Source organism: Pavona decussata, unplaced genomic scaffold (genome assembly GCF_977016875.1).
Source record: "Pavona decussata unplaced genomic scaffold, jaPavDecu1.1 SCAFFOLD_137, whole genome shotgun sequence".
NCBI classification, from domain to species: domain Eukaryota; kingdom Metazoa; phylum Cnidaria; class Anthozoa; order Scleractinia; family Agariciidae; genus Pavona; species Pavona decussata.
In genome coordinates, this window is record NW_028145550.1 from 3,207,887 (window position 1) to 3,227,847 (window position 19,961).

Genomic DNA, 19,961 nt, shown 5'->3' on the forward strand with positions numbered 1-19,961 from the left:
ACAGTTATTCTTCTTTTCCTTCTCCACTTGACAACCACTCCGGCCGAAATTTCTGTATGTAAAGCAAACGAAGTTTCTTCGCCTTCTCGGATCTTCTTTGCGCTAGGATCTTCCTCCCTCCATGTAAACAGCCCCTAAATTCAAAGTTTTGTACAATAGAGAACGTGATCGCATGAGCACACGACGGTGAATTTTTCATTCTCCTTTCTTACTTGAACGCCCTTTCTGTCAATTTAGTTCCCGGATACTTCGCCCACATTGTGCAAGTTAAACGAATTGGAATAATCGCGAAGTAGAGCAAATAAAGCGAACTTATAATTTCAAGTGCCGTTTTAGTTGCCGTTTCCGTCGTCGTTGCTTAAGCTCCCTAGTCAATGAAAAGCAGCGCCTGTGTGATAGATTCGAGAAGTTCTCTGAAGCCGACGTAAATGCTTCACTGAGGAACAGGCCAATACTAACACGAAGAAGAAAACTTCATACGACTAAAAATTATTCAAAGAGTTTCTTGCAAGTGAAGGAAAAAGGCACCTGGCTCTCATCAGTTTTCTCTTGTTTGGCAACCCCGGTTAAATATTTCCACTCGTTTTTGAAATGTTACTTCTCGTGTTAAAAACAATATTTTACTGAATAGCTCGAACTCAAAATAAGATTTATATCTTCGCGCCTCCGTATAATATCCTATATATATTTCATCTGAATATATTCATCAGAGTATATTCTACTGAGATTTTTCGATGAGAGCTTTAACATTAGTGCACATAGCGAATGAAGTGATTCGTGATGTGTGAGCTTCTCGATATATCAACAACGAAATGAAACATAACAATACATTGCTATTTTAATCCAATTAAATACGTTAATTGTTTCTTTTTGTGTTTAGTACTTTCATGGAATATTCATAGAATAATAAACAATGGTTGTTGATATATTCGCACGTTATCCAAGCATTTGCATATCAATTATTTTGAAAAAATATATGAGTTTTTATGATATTTCTAAAAACTAGCAATTCCAGCAATAAATGAAAACCAGATTAATTTAAGATGGTGTTGTTTTCTATCATTGCATTGGATTAAAAGGCGTTTTCGTGCGATTTTAAGCCATTTGTTTTGCACGTGTAGATAGTTTTTTTACTTAACTAATGTAAATGAAAACGCGAGTTTCGACGAGCGACTCGTTAAATAACTGCCTCAAATTCTCTCATGAAACACCAGGCGACTAAAACGTTATATAAAATTTTGTATGGCGTTAAAATTATAATCGACAGTTAAATAACGCACAAAAATTACCACAAACTTTAAAAAAGCTTACCTAATGTGTTTTGCTGAGTTTCCATGGCTGCTCAGAGCTTCCAAACGCCGTTTTGAGCTGTTTATCTCTCAGCGGCTGGTGCACGTGCAGCACTGTATGTGTAAATGAGACATTTGGAAAACTTGAAGTCCAATTTGAATGAAATTTGATCCGTCATTTGAGGAGAGCACTTCGAAAATCGCTTAAAACTCAAGCATCTGGTTACCTACCCCCATGTACGCCAAGAAGGATGATGTGCAGTCCTTCCAGAGCAACTCCTTCTCGGAGAAGTTCATTTTTTGAGACACAGGCCTTCCTTAAATTGAAAACAAACTTGAATTCAAATCGGGCGCCATTTTTGTCGCAGAATAGTCGTGTCGCTGGAATGTTATGACAAGCTCACGGTCAAACCTAGGTACGAATACTAAAATTTGCCTGACTGGGGGAATCCACGTGAGACCTCTGGCTCGCAACAAACTATAAACACCTAACTTTTACCAATACGCACTTGAAAATAATTGCAATTGTTCCTGTGGATGATCTTTGTTGATTGAAACATGTTTAAAAAAAAACATTGTTAAGGTAATATGCCCTTCACTGAAGTTGATCCATTCTAATGTTTTTTTTTTTGTTTTTTTTTTTTTCGCGGTATGCGCTTTGCCTATTTAGTTACGGTATCTCAGAAGTTTTGCTTCTCAGTTTACGAATTATTAATTATTAATTCATACGCATACGTTCTTCATACCTCTGGACAGTCCGGGAATCTACGATTTCTTAAGGAAGAAGCCTACTAATTCAAAGGTATTTTTGCGCGGTTTATGACTATGCGGGAAAGAAGATCCTAGCAAGCGAGAAAATTGGAGGTAACAACGCATGTTTCACAGAAAATAAAGTTTCAATTTGGAAAAAAATTCCATACGTTATGTATTTTAACGCTTTTTGTAAAAGCTGTTGCTTAATTATCTTAATGTGTGGCTACCTCCAATTTTCTTTTTGATTGTAACATTTCCAAAGGATCTAGAAAGAAGCAGACTGGCAACAATTCTTATAAGAATAACGACACATTTGGCATGTTTCGGTCGTACAACGACCATCTTCAGTTGAAAGTAGAAGTAATTTGAAGTTAAATTTGAATTTATAATGTAATACTAACCGTAAAAAATTCAAATCTAACTCCGCTTTGCGGGCTTTAATCGAGGCCTTCTCTAGCTTTCGGAGATCTGTGATGTTGTTGCCACCAGGATATTTAGCTGCTATGTCGTACATTAAATTTCCAAAGGATCTAGAAAGAAGCAGACTAGCGACAATTTTTATAAGAATAACGACACATTTGAGTTTACAAGACATGTTTCGGTCGTACAATGACCATTTTCAGTTGAAAGTAGAAGTAATTTGAATAGCAGTTAAATATCCTGGTGGCACCATCATCACAGATCTCCGAAAGCTAGAGAAGGCCTCGATTAAAGCCCGCAAAGCGGAGTTAGATTTGAATTTTTTACGTTTGGCATTACATTATAAATTCAAATGTAACTGCAAATTACTTCAACTTTCAACTGAAGATGGTCGTTGCACGACCAAAACATGTCTTGTAAACTCAAATGTGTCGTTATTCTTATAAAAAATGATTGTAATATTCCTTGTTAAGATCTGTTTTTCCCACATAGTCCTGAATCATAAACACAATATACCTTTTAGTAGAAGGCCCCGTCCTTAAGAATTGTTAATTTGAATAGCTTGCGTTTGACAAACCACCCAATTTCAATGCGAAAAGGTAACACAATAAAACTGGCGGGCGCTTTGAACGTATAACGGTATTGTTTTAAACAGCCAAGCTGTCTCTTGCCTTTGGAAAATTTGCACTTAAAAGCAAAGCCGAATGTCGACATGAGCAGAAATTTTACGTTTCTTGAGTTTTAATATACGCCGTTTCAATTTTCAACGATTAACAAAAAGTTACAAAGCCTGAAAATTTGATACTGCCAAGAGAACGTGAAACTCTGGCTATTTTGATTGATTTCCGAACCAGTTTAAGCTAAAAATAAATGTACTTTTTCATTAAAATTTAAATTTTGCTGCATGCACGTAATAATTTACCAACTCGCACGCATCACATATCGCGTGCAGCGATTTAAAATTTTTAATTCAAAATACAGTATCCTCTAAACGACGCTTATGAAGTATTGTCAGAATTCAAACTAATTTTCAGCGGTTAATTCGAACTTACAAACAGTTAAAACCATTTGGTTCTCGAAGAACGTTCATGCACACAAACAGGCGGATTGGGAGGATTGGAATGAAGACTGAGACATGGTAACCTTAATGGAGACGAGTTGTTCTTCTGAATGCCAATTAAACATCAATATCGCCTGAAATTTAACAAAAAGCAACTTTTACATAATCCATTTGTATGTTGAACGGGTTTTTTTTTTAAACTCACAATACATAGTTAACACCATTTGGTGCGTAGAAGAAAGTCGTATTCGCGCAAATATAGGGACTCAACTAGAATGGGAGGATTGCAATGAACACTCAGACATGTAACCTTTTTGGAGACGGCTGGTTCTTCTGAATGCCAAAAGGCAGTATGACTTCAACTTAGAGAGAAAGAAATTGAACACACTCCAAGGTAAATTGAAGGTGCCACCATTTAGTTTCTAGAAGAACATTGCATGAATGCGAGTATAGGAGGCGGGGAAGCGCACGCTATTCCTTTGTCAATTAAATAGCACAGTTGAGAAAGGGCCAAAATTCGTAATTATATTACTGGCCAATCGTGGACTAATGAAGCCACTAGCATCCAATGAAAGTGCTTCCTTTCCAAAACGCTTCTCCTCTTAAATCTACTTGTCTGTTGAAGAAAAGGACATTTCCATCAGGAGCTTGTAGCATCAGCCTTAGTTCAGGTAGGTTAAGAGTAAGTTATGAATTGAAACTTAGATCAAGGTAGCTAGCTGCCGCGTATTGATCTCTTGAAGGTTTCGAAGTTTCACACCGAAGGAGTCAAGCTCGGGATCCTTATTCCGTTTACGATATTCAAGGTAGGCGTAATGAATTTATGTCAAACGCAAAACACTTGCACAATAGTCCTCTGTTACATCTTAATTACGGCTGAATAGGGTATCTTAGTAGATGCTGATGGTGTTAAGTCGCAGTAGCTTCAAATCAGTTGATAATATTGTTAAAACTGCGTAGCGTCTTGTTCAGGTGATACAAAAGGTTTTGGTATTATTTTACGCTATTAAGTTCGACTTATGTTCACTGATGTTTCGGCAGTGCTGCCTTCTTCAGGGTGACATGTTGAAACTGGAGTTCGTTATTTTCAAAATAACTTTTGTATCTTAGTAGATCACAAATGAATAGAAATAAAAGGATCATCCCATAGTTCAGAGATAAAGATGAAGGTTAGGTGTTTTAGACTCACGACGTATACCCTGTCTTGTTTGACTTCGTCTCTACACGCGACACTTCGGACAATCAGAGTCTCGATGTGTCTCCATGATTAAATGACGAAAAGGACACTGGATTAAAAGATCGGCATTCGAGAATCACCGGTCTCTGTCTATCGCCTACTGTTGATTGCTTTCTTACAATTCTCGTCATTTTTCTTGGAAAGGCTGCCATATTTCACCTTGCCTTCGCTTCCCTCTACCCACCCTTTTTCATTGTTGTGTAAATTTCAGCGGCCAGAATACGTGCATTACTGATTGTCCGTGGATGATCCAACATTGAACCTAGGAGTGGGAGAGACGGCAAACAAAGACGGAAAATAAGTAACTCGTGCTAGGCCACCAATAAAATGGATTTATGGTCGAACCTTCCCAAGAGAAATTGAAGGCCATTGTAGATATGACGCCTTTTGCTTAATCCTCATTTCACGAATAATTATTCAGAAAAGTCACAGATCACAGCTTCTGATACTACTACTACTTATTCACGAGCAAACAACGGCCAGCTCACATTCTCATGGAGCTTTGGATCACTTTTATAAAAGTGAATTTGACTTAAGAGAGAAAATTAGTAGAGAAAAAGATGTTTTAACATTTCATGTTTTTTTATGTAGGCCACCACCACGCGAGTCAGCCCGTCGTGTTGATGGAAACCTGTTTTGGTTGTCAGATATAAATTTCTTCACTAAAAAATTTAATTATCGTTTCATTTTCATTTCTCGTAGTTTATTCAGAACCGTTTCAGAATTCGGAGCATTTTGGTTTGAAATGGTGTACGTTGTCCAAATCGTTCGAGATTATTGTCACAAAATCTCTAAAATAACCATCTAAAATTACTCGTCGCCCCCATCATTAAAACTTATCTCGCCCATCATTAAAAGGTACTATGTTATTAATTCTTACTTTGAAAAATCCATTTGCATCAATGGAAGATCAGAAAACATAGTGGCCTAATTTCGTTACAGACCGCGTTTCTGGTATAAGCATAATATAATAACCTTTACTACAATTTACATACATGAGATGGCACGAATGGAAATGAATTCTAGCTTAACAAAAGTCGGACCTATTTTGACCTACTCGTTCTTTTGTAAAATCTGTTAAATCTCACGGTAATCAGTTCTTCTATCGGATATCCAGTTGATATAGTCCCTTCGGTGGTCTGGAAGCATTCGTCATATAAGTAGGTTAAAAAATGTTGCACGAAAACCAAAAACCGGCCAACCAATCTCATTCCAGTATCCTCTAAAATTTTATATTGATGCAGAAAAATCCTTGCATTACTCACGACTCACGGACCCTTCATTTTTTCTTGCCAGAATCAGTCGCCGACCAGAGATGGCTATCAAAGAAACAGTGTTCGTTCTTTACCTTATGTTTTTACCAATGGTGATGGAGTCGCGGAAGGTCTTAAAGCCTGAAGGTCAGAAAGCAATATAACTTACTCAAATTCCTGCCAATTTCGCGTAGTTTTTAATTTCGCTATCTTGGCACATTATTCGCGCACGAATATTTAACCCAAGGAAATTAACCCTTTAAGCTCCAACACACTCTTCTCCATATATTTCTGTTAATATAATTACTCAAGTGATTATCAAGATTCCATTGATCTCATTGGTCGAGGATTGCGTCATTAATGCTGCTTTTGAATCACCTGGCTTCGCGTTTTTTTTTTTTTGTTTCTGAGGAAGAAATGAATACAATGAAAGAAAAAAAAAAGCAAATCCGAAAGGCACTAAAAGACGCAGTTAATTCCGAGATGACACTATTTAAGGCAAGATAAGAAAGCGTTGCTAATTGTAAAAGAAAAACCTTGTAAATTGTGGTGGAAATGTTGACGTTGTTGATAGGAATATTAAATGAAAACAGCAAATTAAATTCGCAGAATATTTTCTTTATTTTACAGAATGGTTTCAACAACAAAACGAATTTAAGACAGAATTTGAAAGCATGGAAGTAGACGAGATGATTAAATGCATCTCGAACTTTCTCGTCTCGGTGAGGAAAAAATACAGCACTGAAATTTTACAAGAAAACTAGTTTGATGTCGGCTTGAGTCAGGCTCTCGACCGAAAGTCGCGCCGCACAACAAAAAAATTTCAACCTGGGACAATCCATCTCCAAGGGCATTTTATAAAAATCAATATAACCAGTGAAGCCATTGACAGGAAATTGACAGCGCCACAAAGGCGAGCTAGCTGATGCTAATACGCGTGATCCTCCCGTTTTTACGCCAAACGGCCTGGTTCATCTTCATTTATTTTGGTAAACGTGGCGAACAAAACCAACATTCATTTGAATTCACTGACTGAAGTAAATGCTTTGTCCTATTCAAACGGCATAGATCTGCTTGGCACATGTGCAGTTTGTCGATTAACCATGGCAATGATCGCCGGCGGACTGCGCGTCTCTGTTTACACGTGACAATTTGAAACTAGTTTGGAGAGTTTATCAAGTTTATCAATATAAAGTCATTTCATCTTTGTTTATAATCTCCCTTATTATCGTGGCCTATATGTCTGATCAAGTGAGGAGTATTGGAAACCGAAATTAGATGCTGATCACTATGCAGCAAGTGCAATAACGAATACAGTACACACAATTTAAAGTTCGTTTTCGAAAGCATAAGTCATGTATTATCAACAACAGGAAAACGTGTGAGCTGGTGGTTCATTTCAATTGTGATCGGAACATGAAATATCTTAGATTAGTTTCAGTGCTATCTGTCATCTCTTATTCAACGCACGCTCGTTGAACGAGAATCCAATTCCGTAGATATCAAACATTTGTGTAAAACGGAAGAAAGAATTGCTCTGAGCGGGGTTTGAACCCACGTTCCCCTGAAAACCAGTAGTGTGTGATGACCAGTACTCCATCAGGACAACATCACTAGAAATGCGACAATCTTTGTTACTCGCGCGGAAACTCCAGCAATTCTTTCTTGAGGTAGATGGCAAAACCTAATAACCCCTTCATAGCCTTAAACCTTTAAGGATCAAGATATAGAAAGATCAGTCGCAGGCAAATGCCAACATAGGCATCAGCTAATCAGGAGAAGCCAGATAAGAGTACAAGATTGCATGTGGATTCCCCTAATTAGCGGATGCCCAAGTGCACAGAGGTCGAAAGATATCCGCAGCTTATAGCCCTTTTCTAAAAAGGTCATTGGACCAGTGATTTTGTCTATTTCCTGGTACCCTGGGATATAAGAAATATGTTGCAATCCAAGAGAAAGTCTGCCCAGGAAATTACTTCGATGTTTCTCATAGTTTTGCTTCAAAATTTTGCATTTGCAGCTTCCCTTGTCAGAGAAAATGATGCAGGAAATGGAGAGAAGTTAATAGAAGACTTAAATCAGATTAAGAAATTGGCTGACACCAAGAAAATTAAGAAGAACAAGAAAAAGATTCTGAAACTACTTGATGAAGTGATTAAAAATGCAGCTGAAAGTTGCGTCGGTAAGTGGAGAGGGGTCTATCAATAACCAGCTTTATTTGTATGCATGCCTTTTAGGTTCTACATTGTTGAAAAAACATGCAAGTTTACTAATACTAATATATAATAGCTTATCAATATATAATAGCTTATCAACGAAGCTCCCATGCTAATTAAGGATAAGAACAGCATACGCCTTAAAACAACTATTCTAGTCTAATCAACAGAGTTTCCCTTGTGACATTATAAAACTCGGAGGTAGAAGCATACACCTAGAAGAGTACAACTCTGATCCACAGCGGGGGATTTTTGAGAAACCAAAGAACCAATCGGAATTTACTTTCTTATGTGGATGTGCAAAATAAGCGGGTGTCGCGAGTGCGTAGCAAAAAGTGTGCACCTAGATGTTGCTCGATGCTGTCTTGATGCAAAACTGAGGCAAATGTACAAATGTATTTTAGGGCGGTCAGGTTTGAGAAGAACGGCCAACGTTGACTCTCTCTAAATGGAGGTGCAAACAAAGGAAAAAGACAAGTGATCGTGATCACTTCCCGCCCCCCCCCCCCCCCCCCGATATTGTTCTACTCAACAGCTACGTCAAGAGCGCTCACCCACCGATAAAATAATACGGTTACACAAAGGAAAGAAAAACTGTCACAAAGGGGGCCAAATTTCAAAGCAATTATTAACAAACGGCGCCTTTATTAGAGGAAACGAAGTCAGAAAAATAGTTCAACGTTAGTGCAGTACTCTGGGGTTTTTCAAATCACTTTTTATTTATTGAACTGAACAAAACCATTAATTATTAGTTGAACAGTTAATTTATGCTTAGCAGGCTCTGATTAGTAACAGTAAAAAATAAAAAATAAAACTCACCCGAACCACAATTCGCAGTTAAGTTAACAACCTTAACTCTTTGTACGGTAGTTCTCTGTAGTAATAGCACAAAAGAAGTCAACGTTCTCTTTTCCACAATACAAAAGTATAAAGCTGGTTTTGGGTTACTAAACTGTTATTCGAATGATACAATTATCTTTGTCTGCTATACAAGAAAGATGGAAGAAACAAACTAAAATCGACGACTTAAACTGCTCTAATCGTCTCTAAAATCGACTCTGATAACGAAAACATTTCATACCACCCAGTTACGGGGCTGAAGTTTGTATGTTTGCTTCGATATTACGAATAAAAAAGATTGTTTTTCAACTTCCCTAACAGCATATCTGACCCTATAGCTAGACCGGGAAAGTGACTCTGTCCGCTGCGATTTTGAACCTGAAAAACTTTTTTAATATTTAAGCAAACGCCATGAAACCTTGTGACGTTTTTCGAAAGTTATCTGGAACTGACCTTTAATTGAATGTGATCGGTCAGTGTTCATTGTCTTCGATGTTGCCATGGCAGCCAATTTTTGTAAGGCAGTTTCTTAACAAAATGGAAAGAAAAATGGCTTTATTACTGTAACTCTAGTTTCTGTTTTTAGCTCATATGAGTGTTCTTTTGGCTTTGATTACTTTTCGTTCAATTTTGGCTCTTTCCTGAAGTTTTGCGATATTCCAGAAGTCCAAGATGGTCGCCATTTAACAACCATGACGTAATTACCTAATTACTTAAAGGAAACATCTTTGGACATTCTATTTATCCTCCAATTGTCATTGTCATAGTTTTAAAGGTCTGGGAGTTATGGAGGAGGGTAAAGGGCGGAATCCGCAGAAGACGGAAAAGCCCTGTATAGATAGAGTTAAGAATTGATATTAATCCTTAACATTAACATTAAAGGGACACAGTCACCTTTGTGACCGCGCTGACCTGGACGCTAGTTTTTGTCAATTTTGAAAAGCGTCCACCTCAACCCGAAATCAAAAGTGCGCGTCGGCATCTAGAAATCCGCTTCAATCTCCCCAGTGTTTTATTGGATTTTCAATGTTTTACTGGAAACCTGTTTCTGAGTATGCTTTTGCTCATCCTATGATATTATTTTATCATATTTGGTTAAAAACAGTATGGATCGTGTCTCCAACGGAACATGAATAGAAGAGGTGGGAAACATGAAGGCGCCGGGCGGAAGAAATCGCCTGCGTTGACTAAAATAACGAGAGAAATCAATCAAAAACATTGGAGAACAAATCACCATTATATATATTTCGAAAATTACATTTTCTCAACCTGGCGAAAGGTTCGTGCGGTGGGAATCTTCGTAAACGATTCGAACTACGCGTCATGGCTGCTTGGTTTGGAGCTCAGACGAAGACAAGCTTCGGTACAAAGTCGATTATCTCCTTGACAAGGAAAACCTCCAGTAGGACCTTGTTTTCTACGGGTCGAGCAAGCGTTCTTGCAACGACATGGGTTTGGTTCCTAAATTAAGATAACGGAGAAGTTGTAGAAACGAAATTATAAAAGCAAAATATATGATTGAAAGCAGAAAGAAAGCTTACCGGTAGTTTTGCTACAAAGTTGTTTCGCTACACTGCAGCTCAGTCGATTCGCTACGTTTTAAAATTGATATATTCTCTAATATTTGAACTCAATTTGCTTCTCATGCAAACACTGTGAAACGTAGAAACAGCTAAGATAATTTTTCACACGACCGGATACCGAAATAAACCGCGATTAAATGATTCTTCGACTTCAGAGGTATTCGTTGACGTTTGACTTTCCCGGGACAAGTCCATCAGTAAATTATGATATCAAGAAAATGAGTGTTTTAAAATGACATTAGGTCTATAATTACTATAATAATTTTGACTGGCAAATACTTTGACTCGACAAGGTTTGTTTACATTTTTCAAAGGATGCGCTTCTCAGCGCGAAACTTGTGATGAAGTGTGATATGCAAATCAGCTAAGAAATGGTATCTAATGCGCATGTGCACCAGGTGACTGTGTCCCTTTAATCTTTGAATAAGTGTTCACTGTCTGTAACTCCATGCGGATGCTGTTTCTGTGATATATCAACTTCGAAACTCGTTCCACCTTTCCTGCATTTCAGCCAAGTTTGGCGACAAAAATTTTATGCTTTAAAAGTCAGGCAAATAAATAGAAGGTTCTTTTGGCTTATGTTGGAAAGTTTTAACATTCGCTTTAAAAAGCGAAAAACCACAACGAACACAACTAAATTTCATTCTTCGCCTCTTGTCAGGTTTCGATGCACAATTGCTCACCACATTTTCAATTTCTATGACCAAAAAGTGAATGAAATAATCTAACCTTTCTAATTTAAAAGGTCATCAAATACCAAAATACATCACTGTATTGCTAAAGCAAATCTTTAAAAGAACTACTCGAGATTCAAACTGACCACCACAGAATTTCTTGTTGTTTCGTCGGTTACAGTTTCAGGCCGAACGCGACTGAATATTTCGTCGTTTTTTACTCTGTGTGAACCTCTTCTTTAAGTTTTTGGACTTCATGATTTAGACGCTTCTAGGTGATATTCTTCTGTTCGGTGGTATATTTATATTGCGAAGAAGAAATACATATGTCTGTTCACATTTTCCTAAAGCAAAAACTTCGCATTTTACTCACATATTCTGAATTTTCAGAGACTAACGACTGCTCGCCTAATCCTTGTAAAAATGGAGCCAAGTGTCTGGATCTTGCTGAGGGTTACCACTGTCTTTGTGCGTCAGGATATAACGGCAGCAACTGCGAAACAAGTAACTATTTGCCCAAGTGGTTTTTTGTATAAAAATTCCAACCTGAAAAGTCTCATTGTGACTTATTATTTTCCCTGCTGAAGATGAATGTGCAAATTGTATTTTCAAAGAGCAATTGATATGTTTTTGTTCTTAAAGAATACCTTTGCTTTCAGATATCGATGACTGCTCGCCTGATCCATGTAAGAACGGGGGCCAGTGTGTGGATCTTGTTGGAGGTTATCGCTGTGATTGTGAACGTCGATATACTGGACTCAACTGTGAAGAAGGTAAATGGGGCATTGTTACTTCTTCCTGAGTGTTACAGTTCCTTCGGTGCACTATATTTAGAGTTAGATATGACCTCTTTTCCAAACCTTCAAAAGTCTGTGAGAAAACACAAGAATAAGCCAACTAAGATATCTACTGTGATTGTGAGTCAGCAACTCTGAAACATTAAATTCATGAAGCGATTTTTTTGTGATAATTTAATCCACGGAATAGAGATGTGTTTTAAAAAGTTCTTTTTGCTGGTGAAGATGCTTTGATATATCATGATTGTAAGAGCAAATGGTTTAGTTTTGCGCTTATGATCAAAGTTGTTTTCAAAATGAGAAAATGATAGGAGAGCCAGCACTTCATAAATTGGCCAGTATCAACAATAAATATTTTCAACCTAAATTTTGGTACATGTTCATCTTGGATAGACTTGGCAACCAACTTCTAGTAAAACTTGGCTTTCAGATGTGAATGAATGCTTGAATAAACCTTGTAAGAACGGAGGAGAGTGTGAGAATCGAAGCCCAGGTTTCCGCTGCACCTGTAAACCAGGATTTGCTGGATCCACTTGTCAAGCAGGTAAATTGAGTTGGAAGGGAAATATAAGAAATTCATATACTTGACTGAACAGAGGTAAGAATAATGATGTGGGAAAGTCAACTAAGCTGCTCCCCTGCCGCCCGCAAACGAGCATGAAGGACCAAGGCTTTTTGTGACATTTACGAGATCATTTTAAACGAGAAAATGTATTTTCGATAACCAGCTGATGCAGTGGAATGAAATGTTGCAAAGCATGTCTAAATGAGGACGATCAAATGAATCGGGCGACAGTTACATGGCAAAGGAATAGTGGAATTTTACTTAGAAAAATGGATGAACGTGAGACACCTCTAAAGGTATACGGTAACCTTAAACTAAGTACGAAATATCGAAAAGTTGTTCTGATGGATGTTCTTCTCGCTCAAACACTTTTAAAAATTGGAATTCGACGCATGCACCAGGTGACATTGATTGAAAGAACGCTTACTTTCTCAGTAGTGCGTTTTAATGAATTTGGTCGCAATTTGCTTAAATGCTGAACAGAAAATTAGTCATTTGCTGCACTTAAATAAGGTTTTTCCGAAATTGCCTGGGAATGGGTTAACCAGCTGCGTAAAGCCATTAAAGATATTTTTTTAGTTTGAGAGCTTAAAAAGAATAAGTTTTTTTGAGTCGGTGAGTTTACTAAATCATTTTATTACGATATACTGAAAAAAGTTTCAGGAGCGTAGCTGAATTGGTTTTCCATATGTCACTCATTGAAACAGAGGAAAAAACAGCGCCGATCAGTCTCCACAAACTTCCCTTTAAAAAGAAATTGAAGCTTTCCTATTAAATCGCAAAATTATTAGTTAAAATCACAGACTCACCAAAGAAAGTTATCATTTTTTTAACTCTTAAAGTAAAAACTTTATTTTTAACAGCCTTTTCTCATTTTATGTCTTTTCACTTTTTTACGTTTGACCTTAGTCAAATGATTAGCATTACTTTGAGCAAGAGAAAGTGATGGGACAGAACCATTCCTCCATTTATTGGCCTGTATCAATGCTGAATGGTTTCAATCTAACTGATTTCGACGTAGAAAGATCGCACCCCGAACTGAGTTTGGGGTCGAGATTGTATGGGACAATCAATCGATTAACGAATGAATGAATGAATGGATCTTGCATCCCCCGTAGAGTTGGCAGGGGCGGATGACATCGTCACCAACTTGGCAAAGGAGAGAGAGCCTGGCATCGAAGTCATCGACCGCACTCCCTTATCTTTGATTATCACTAGTTTTAGTACAGGTCTATGTTGAGTGGCTATTTTAAGGACTATTCCTGATTGGACAGTCTGCTAACTACTTAACGTTTGCTTTTAGATATCGTTGAATGCGGACGTAAACCATGTAAGAACGGAGGAAAGTGTGTTAACACTTGGGGTAGTTACCGTTGTGAATGTCTATCTGGATACGCTGGGGCCAATTGTGAAACAGGTAAATTAGTTAGAGGTAAAATATATCATATATTCAGGTAACTTAAGCAGGTACGAAAGGAAAGCCTGGAAAAAGTTCAGGCTTCAACGGTATTCGAACACTAAACCTCTTTGATACCAGTGGAGTGCTCTGCCAAATGATCTATGCAGTGTTTCCACTAAAAGAGTTGTCATAATTGCGATGATACACTGTCTTGAAAGTTTGATAATAAATATAATTTCTCCTTTACAAAAGTTGAGACGTCTATAAGAAACCTTAGATGTAAGAGACCAAGAACCTACCATCTATTGCGGTCACTATAAAAATTAAATAGAAGAAAGACCCTCGCAGTTATTTACGCAACATAAGCAGTTGCGAAAAGAAAGAACAAGATTCGAATCAATGACCTCTGTGATGCCGGTACAGTGCTCTATCAACTGTGCTATCAAGCCAGCTGGGAGCTGGTCATATTGTGAGTTGGTAATATACCCTTGGAGGGTGGATAAATGAATATGAATATATGAAAACATATATTTGAACTGCGGGTGAAAGATTGAATAGAAGTAAGACCCTCGCAGTTATTTATGCAACTTAAGCGGTTTCCAGCCAATTTAATCATGCACCCGCAGTTCAGATATATTTTTCATATATTCATATTCATATCACCGCTGTGATTATGGGCCTGGGCACACAAGCAACAACAGCAAATCAAGCTACAGTTTTTGGTCAAAATTTTTCTGAAAGAGAAGCTTCATACTCCTATCACACCAAGAAAAAGATACAAAATGATTTTCACAAGGGAACAACATAATGAGTCAGGTATTAAAAGACAGTTTAGATGGTGTTTAACAAAACCACGTTCTAAGTCATTTTCAATTTTGCCAACAATCATATCTAATCATTGTCTACTGCCGACGGTAACAGGAAGGGTTGCATCCCAGACTAGTTAAGATAAACCACCTATAAACAGATTTTGAAGCCCTACTGATTGTCTTAAGCCGTGGCCTAAGTTTAAACTCTGTTTAAATAACTGGCCCGATCAGTTTCTATTGTTTTTGCTACATAACAAGGACAAAACTTGGTTACACTTATTTTCATTCTCGAATCCTTGGCAGAAGAGACTAAGTGTAACCAGTCATAAATAGTTTCAGCGCAGTGGTACATGAACTCTAAACACAAGCGGACTTCACGGCTTACTGACAAACGACTGATAACATCTGGACTTTGTTGACCAATCAGGTTAACAACCAGAGACGTATATACCACCTATTGACGTTCCACAATTCACTTGACTCTGAAGATGACTTCCGCTCAGATTGTCAAAACGTCAGTCAAAGTCACCACAAACAGTCCTTCTCAGGACTACGCTCACCCGGATGATCATAATTTACGTACTTACGGACTTCTATTGTTGGAGATTTTCAGAATGCTGCTAAAAAAAAAAAGTTGACACAGTCCATGTGATACACGGAACTGAGGCTGCACGTTGTTTCGCTTCATTTTTGCTGCTAAAAAATGGCAATTATAAATTATATTCACATAAACAAATGTCTTATTTTTGTTCTCACGAAAAACTTCACTTTCAGATATTAATGAATGCTCGCCCAACCCATGTAAGAACGGAGCCAATTGTTTGAATCTTGTTGGAAGTTATCGCTGTGAATGTAAATCTGGATATGCTGGAACCAATTGTGAGACAGGTAAATGGAGTAACACGACTTTTAGTCATTGTGAAAGTTTCAATGGTACACTATCTTAGAAGTAAGATTCAACTTCTCTTTTCTAAAGATTGAGAAGTCTATCAGAAAACTCAAAATTAATATAATCAGGATCCTTAGAATGATGTCGAAATCACTTCACTGTGATTGTGCGCCAGGACACACAAGCAGCAAGTCCGAAACAAGCCACAATCCAAGTGGCCCTTCGCCGCAGCATTAAAGGCTCTCTAGTCAAAATTAGTTCCTTTTCTCGTTTATGAAACACTCCCAGACCGCTAAAAGGAAGATTTAAAGTGACTTTCTCCATCGTTTGAAACTGCTTCATCTTTCTTCTTCGCTATCCGTGGCCAAATTCAAGACACCTGTAAATAGTTATATACGGTTTAAGTGCACTGGTATAGTATTTTTCAACAAAACTGGACTTCCTTTGATAAAGATGTAACTTCTGGCTTTCCAATTTGTTCCCAGCGTAGTCGAGCGTAAGGAAACATGAACTAAAGCCGTATTCTCAATCGTTTTGGTCCCCTTAAGGTGTAATTCGAATAAGATATAAGATTACATGTAGTTAAACATCTAATGATAAAAATAAGCGAAAGAAGTTTTACACTACGTTTCGATGACTCCATGCCATCATTTTCAAGTGAAAAGAAAAGAAATTGACAACTTAATATATACCGTGCAAGGCGATAAAACGTAAAATATTACAAATTAAATAAATAGTTTTGCGCGTATGGAGTCTGATGGTGTGTTCAAGCATGGCCTTTTCTTCTTTATGAATAACATTTCATAAATAAGACACTCCCATTATATTATTATCGTGTTTTTGGACAACTTTTACTTTCAGATATCAATGAATGCTCGCCCAGCCCATGTAAGAACGGAGCCAAGTGTGTGAATCTTGTTGGAAGTTATCGCTGTGAATGTAAATCTGGATATACTGGCATCAACTGTGAAACAGGTAAATAGAATGATACCACTTTCATCCATTTTAAAAGTTCCGAGAGAAAAAGATATCACAAAACAGCCCAGATTTGGGTCATTCATATCTCTGTTAACAGTTTCTATATTTTTCCATAGAACTTGAATTATTTAAGCTTTGAAGGCAGATCGGGCTTTTCTAGATGGCTTTGGCAGAGCTTCGACCGCCCACTCTTTTTATCGGATTTAGTAATTGGTATTACGCGGAAGAAATTATTTTGAATCCTGACAACATTTCAAGCACCTAAAGCAGCTTAATTTCACGCCGTTTGCAGCTTTCATAAGAAGATTTTATTAAATACAATAAAACTCGCCCACTGCATGCGGCGGTTTTCATCGTGCACCATCCATTTCCTGCTTCGTTGAGTTCATAAATCATCACGTACAGTGAAATTTCAAAAATAGGTTATGGTGTAAATAGTAAATACGCGTCTAGTTTAAATTGGCTTCAGTTGGAAATAAATTTTCATGGTTTTACCTGCTATAAATAGAGTAAAAACTGTCATTTTTTTTAGTTTTCATGCCCTCTAATCCTCTAAGAATTCAAAATAATTCCAACGGCTTTCCTTTGATTGACGTTCACCAAAACCAACTTGATACGGCTCTCCTGAAGGCGATGGATCACGTGCTATTGGTAACCGCTATAATTTCTATTTCTCTTCGCTGGTGTTAGTGTAAGCTTAGCGCACACAAGATTTAATAACACTGTAATAATGGAACTACAATCTTGGACAGATCAAATGGAAAAATGAAGACCACCCCTTCCCTCATTTCAATGATGGAAAAATTGGCGCGTTTCGCTTTGTGCGCGAATTAATCATTAATTTTGGGGGAAGGGGGGTTTAATTTTTCATTTTAATCTGTCCAAGATTATCTTGGACAGATCAAATGAAAAATTAAGACCACCCCTTCCCCCATTTCAATGATGGAAAAATGGCGCGTTTTGCTTTGCGCTCGAATTCCTTTTGGATTTTGGGGGGAGGGGAGATTTATTTTTTTATTTTAATCTGACCAAGATTGTAGCTCACTGCTCCTTTCTTGCATTCTTCATGCAGATTTGATGTTACCAGGTTACAACCTTTCGTTTTAATCAAATGTGATACTTTTTAAAAAATTCTAGCTCCTCCATCTTGTCCAGATGGGTGGGTCACTGACGGGGAGTCATGTTATAAAGTCTTCACTGATGTATGGAGATCGTGGAAATATTCCCGGCCAACATGCATAAGTCAGGGAGCAGACTTCCCCGTCATCAAGTCAGCCAAGCAAAATGCCTTTATTTTTGACCTGGTAAGAAAGACCCCTGGCATAACTTCGAGGGGTGTTTGGCTTGGTCTCGAGCGAAAAGATGACGATAAGTTCTACTGGATTGATGGCACACCAGCTGAGGGAAATTATCATAATTGGAACGAAGGAGAACCGAACAATGCTGGATATTATGGCGAAGATTGTGCCCGCATGGAGCACTACGGAAAGTGGAATGACAACAGCTGCAGTCAACAGGCCGATGTTGTTTGTCAGAAATGAAGTGGCCTTTTCATTCTTAGCGATAAATTTGGGAACCTTACTCTTGTCGATTGGTATTGGAGAATACTAACTGAGTAAAGAAACTATGTTAAAGTAGCCGTTTGGATTTTGATGATGCATTCTCCAGGTTATAACAGCTGGTCTAAAAAACGTTTTGTGATAGAATGCTTTGTGGGGCTTAAATAATTAAGGTGGACGCATTTTACCCAAGACCAATTTACTTTGGTTTTGTAATTGTAGGGCTCGGGGCATATTAGACCTATGGTGCAGATGTACTAACTAATCAATCCAGGATTTTTGTAAGAGTGTAAAATTCGCTCAATACATACTCAAGTTATATTTAGTAATTAGCTTAGGGAAATGCCGAGTCAAATGAAAAATAAAAAGTGGTGTTGGCAACTTATTGTAGTAAAACTTCCGTTTCTGTTCTGCAGCCCGATAACATATAATAAAAGCAATTATCGACAGTTTCTTTCCATGGTTTTGGTATAGCTCATATTTGGAAAGGAAACGGTTGATTGATGAAATCTGTGACGATTCAAAAAGCCCATTGAGCTATCAAATGGTCAATAAACCATCTTTTGCAGTGGTTTTAAAACCCGATAAAACCTCCTCCTTATTAGTATACGGTGTTTAATGTTTTTCTCGTATGCTAATTTCCAACGTTCACAAAAGCATAATTGTTATGAACTCTCTTGATACACGCTTTTCCAGGAACGTTTTTGAAGCCGTTCAAAAAACTGAGACGCAGCAAGTGTTTTATTGAGTCTAAAACCACTCGACTGCGTCACTTGGTTTTAAATCAATGTCCCCATGATGACGACATTGTTTTCCGTTTTAAAATAAAGGCACCCTGATTTTATGACTAAGTAAAGTCTTTCAAGGGGAACATGTAAAACACTTTTCTGTTATGCCGTCGACGTTTTCATGTCAAAGTTGCCGTTAGCCTGATCCGTAATACAACGTAAAGAAAACGTGCATAAATTAATCTTATTATGACAAATTTCAAATGCTCCCTTTTTCGAACCTTCTCACATTTAACCATTCATTCTTGAAAGAATTTTGAATTTTGCTTTTCCACCCAACGTTGTTCATTTTCACTTAACGCTAATCGTCAGGTTGTACCCATTACCTTTCACTACAGCACTGCATGTAACGTATACAAAACGTCATCGTTCGAAGAGGAATATTCCATAAATGGAACACCTTTTTCAAGTCTTTTACTCAGTGAAACAAACGTCTTACTTATTTTAAAATGTGGCTCTAGATTTTGGATTTATCGATATAATGCCAGAGTGTTACCATTACATAAAAGCTAGTTTACGAATGCGTTTCTTAAGACAAATTTTGGAAATTTTATCCTTTACGATCTTTAACACCGATCACAAACTCGACCTCTCCCCTGGCGATAAGCGCCAATAATATTGTGGTTACTGTTTACTTTCCTAAACCGTTTGGGTTTTCTCGTTGTACCCACCAGTTCCTTTCAATTCCCGAGAAGATAGGAATCTTACCAGCTTTGGTCTGTCTGGTGATGGCCATGAAATCAAGGAAACTAACTTATTACTAGCGCGAGCGGGTGAGGGCCGTATTTTGCCTTTTCGTTTTCTAATTTCAGATTTCATGTTATTAATTTTTTTCACCGAGGTGCCAATTCC

General features: G+C 37.6%; 1 protein-coding gene across 2 annotated transcripts; it reads left to right on the forward strand.

Annotated features, from left to right (window-relative positions):
• Nucleotides 1–3,801: 3,801 nt before the first annotated feature.
• On the forward strand, nt 3,802–18,706 carry LOC146467361 (uncharacterized). 2 transcript variants are annotated; one of them, XM_085126135.1, is made up of 11 exons: nt 3,802–3,916; nt 4,266–4,328; nt 6,056–6,159; nt 8,033–8,194; nt 11,716–11,829; nt 11,985–12,098; nt 12,553–12,666; nt 13,991–14,104; nt 15,670–15,783; nt 16,646–16,759; nt 17,900–18,438. In XM_085126135.1, exons 3-11 carry the CDS (start codon nt 6,075–6,077, stop codon nt 18,301–18,303), a joined length of 1,335 nt encoding a protein of 444 aa, XP_084982261.1. In that variant the 5' UTR covers nt 3,802–3,916; nt 4,266–4,328; nt 6,056–6,074; the 3' UTR covers nt 18,304–18,438. The 2 variants fall into 2 exon arrangements, with proteins under 2 accessions (XP_084982261.1, XP_084982260.1); XM_085126134.1 differs by lacking the exon at nt 3,802–3,916 and adding an exon at nt 4,147–4,193 and having other exon boundaries at nt 17,900–18,706.
• The last annotated feature ends 1,255 nt before the right edge of the window (nt 18,707–19,961 follow it).

What these genes read in the sequence shown, in the direction of transcription:
- LOC146467361 (XM_085126135.1), top strand. Translation starts at nt 6,075, where the DNA reads ATGGCTATCAAAGAAACAGTGTTCGTTCTTTACCTTATGTTTTTACCA. An exon ending in TGGACTCAACTGTGAAGAAG is followed by an intron (nt 12,099 to 12,552) that starts GTAAATGGGGCA and finishes CTTGGCTTTCAG; the next exon opens with ATGTGAATGAATGCTTGAAT. An exon ending in TGGGGCCAATTGTGAAACAG is followed by an intron (nt 14,105 to 15,669) that starts GTAAATTAGTTA and finishes CTTCACTTTCAG; the next exon opens with ATATTAATGAATGCTCGCCC.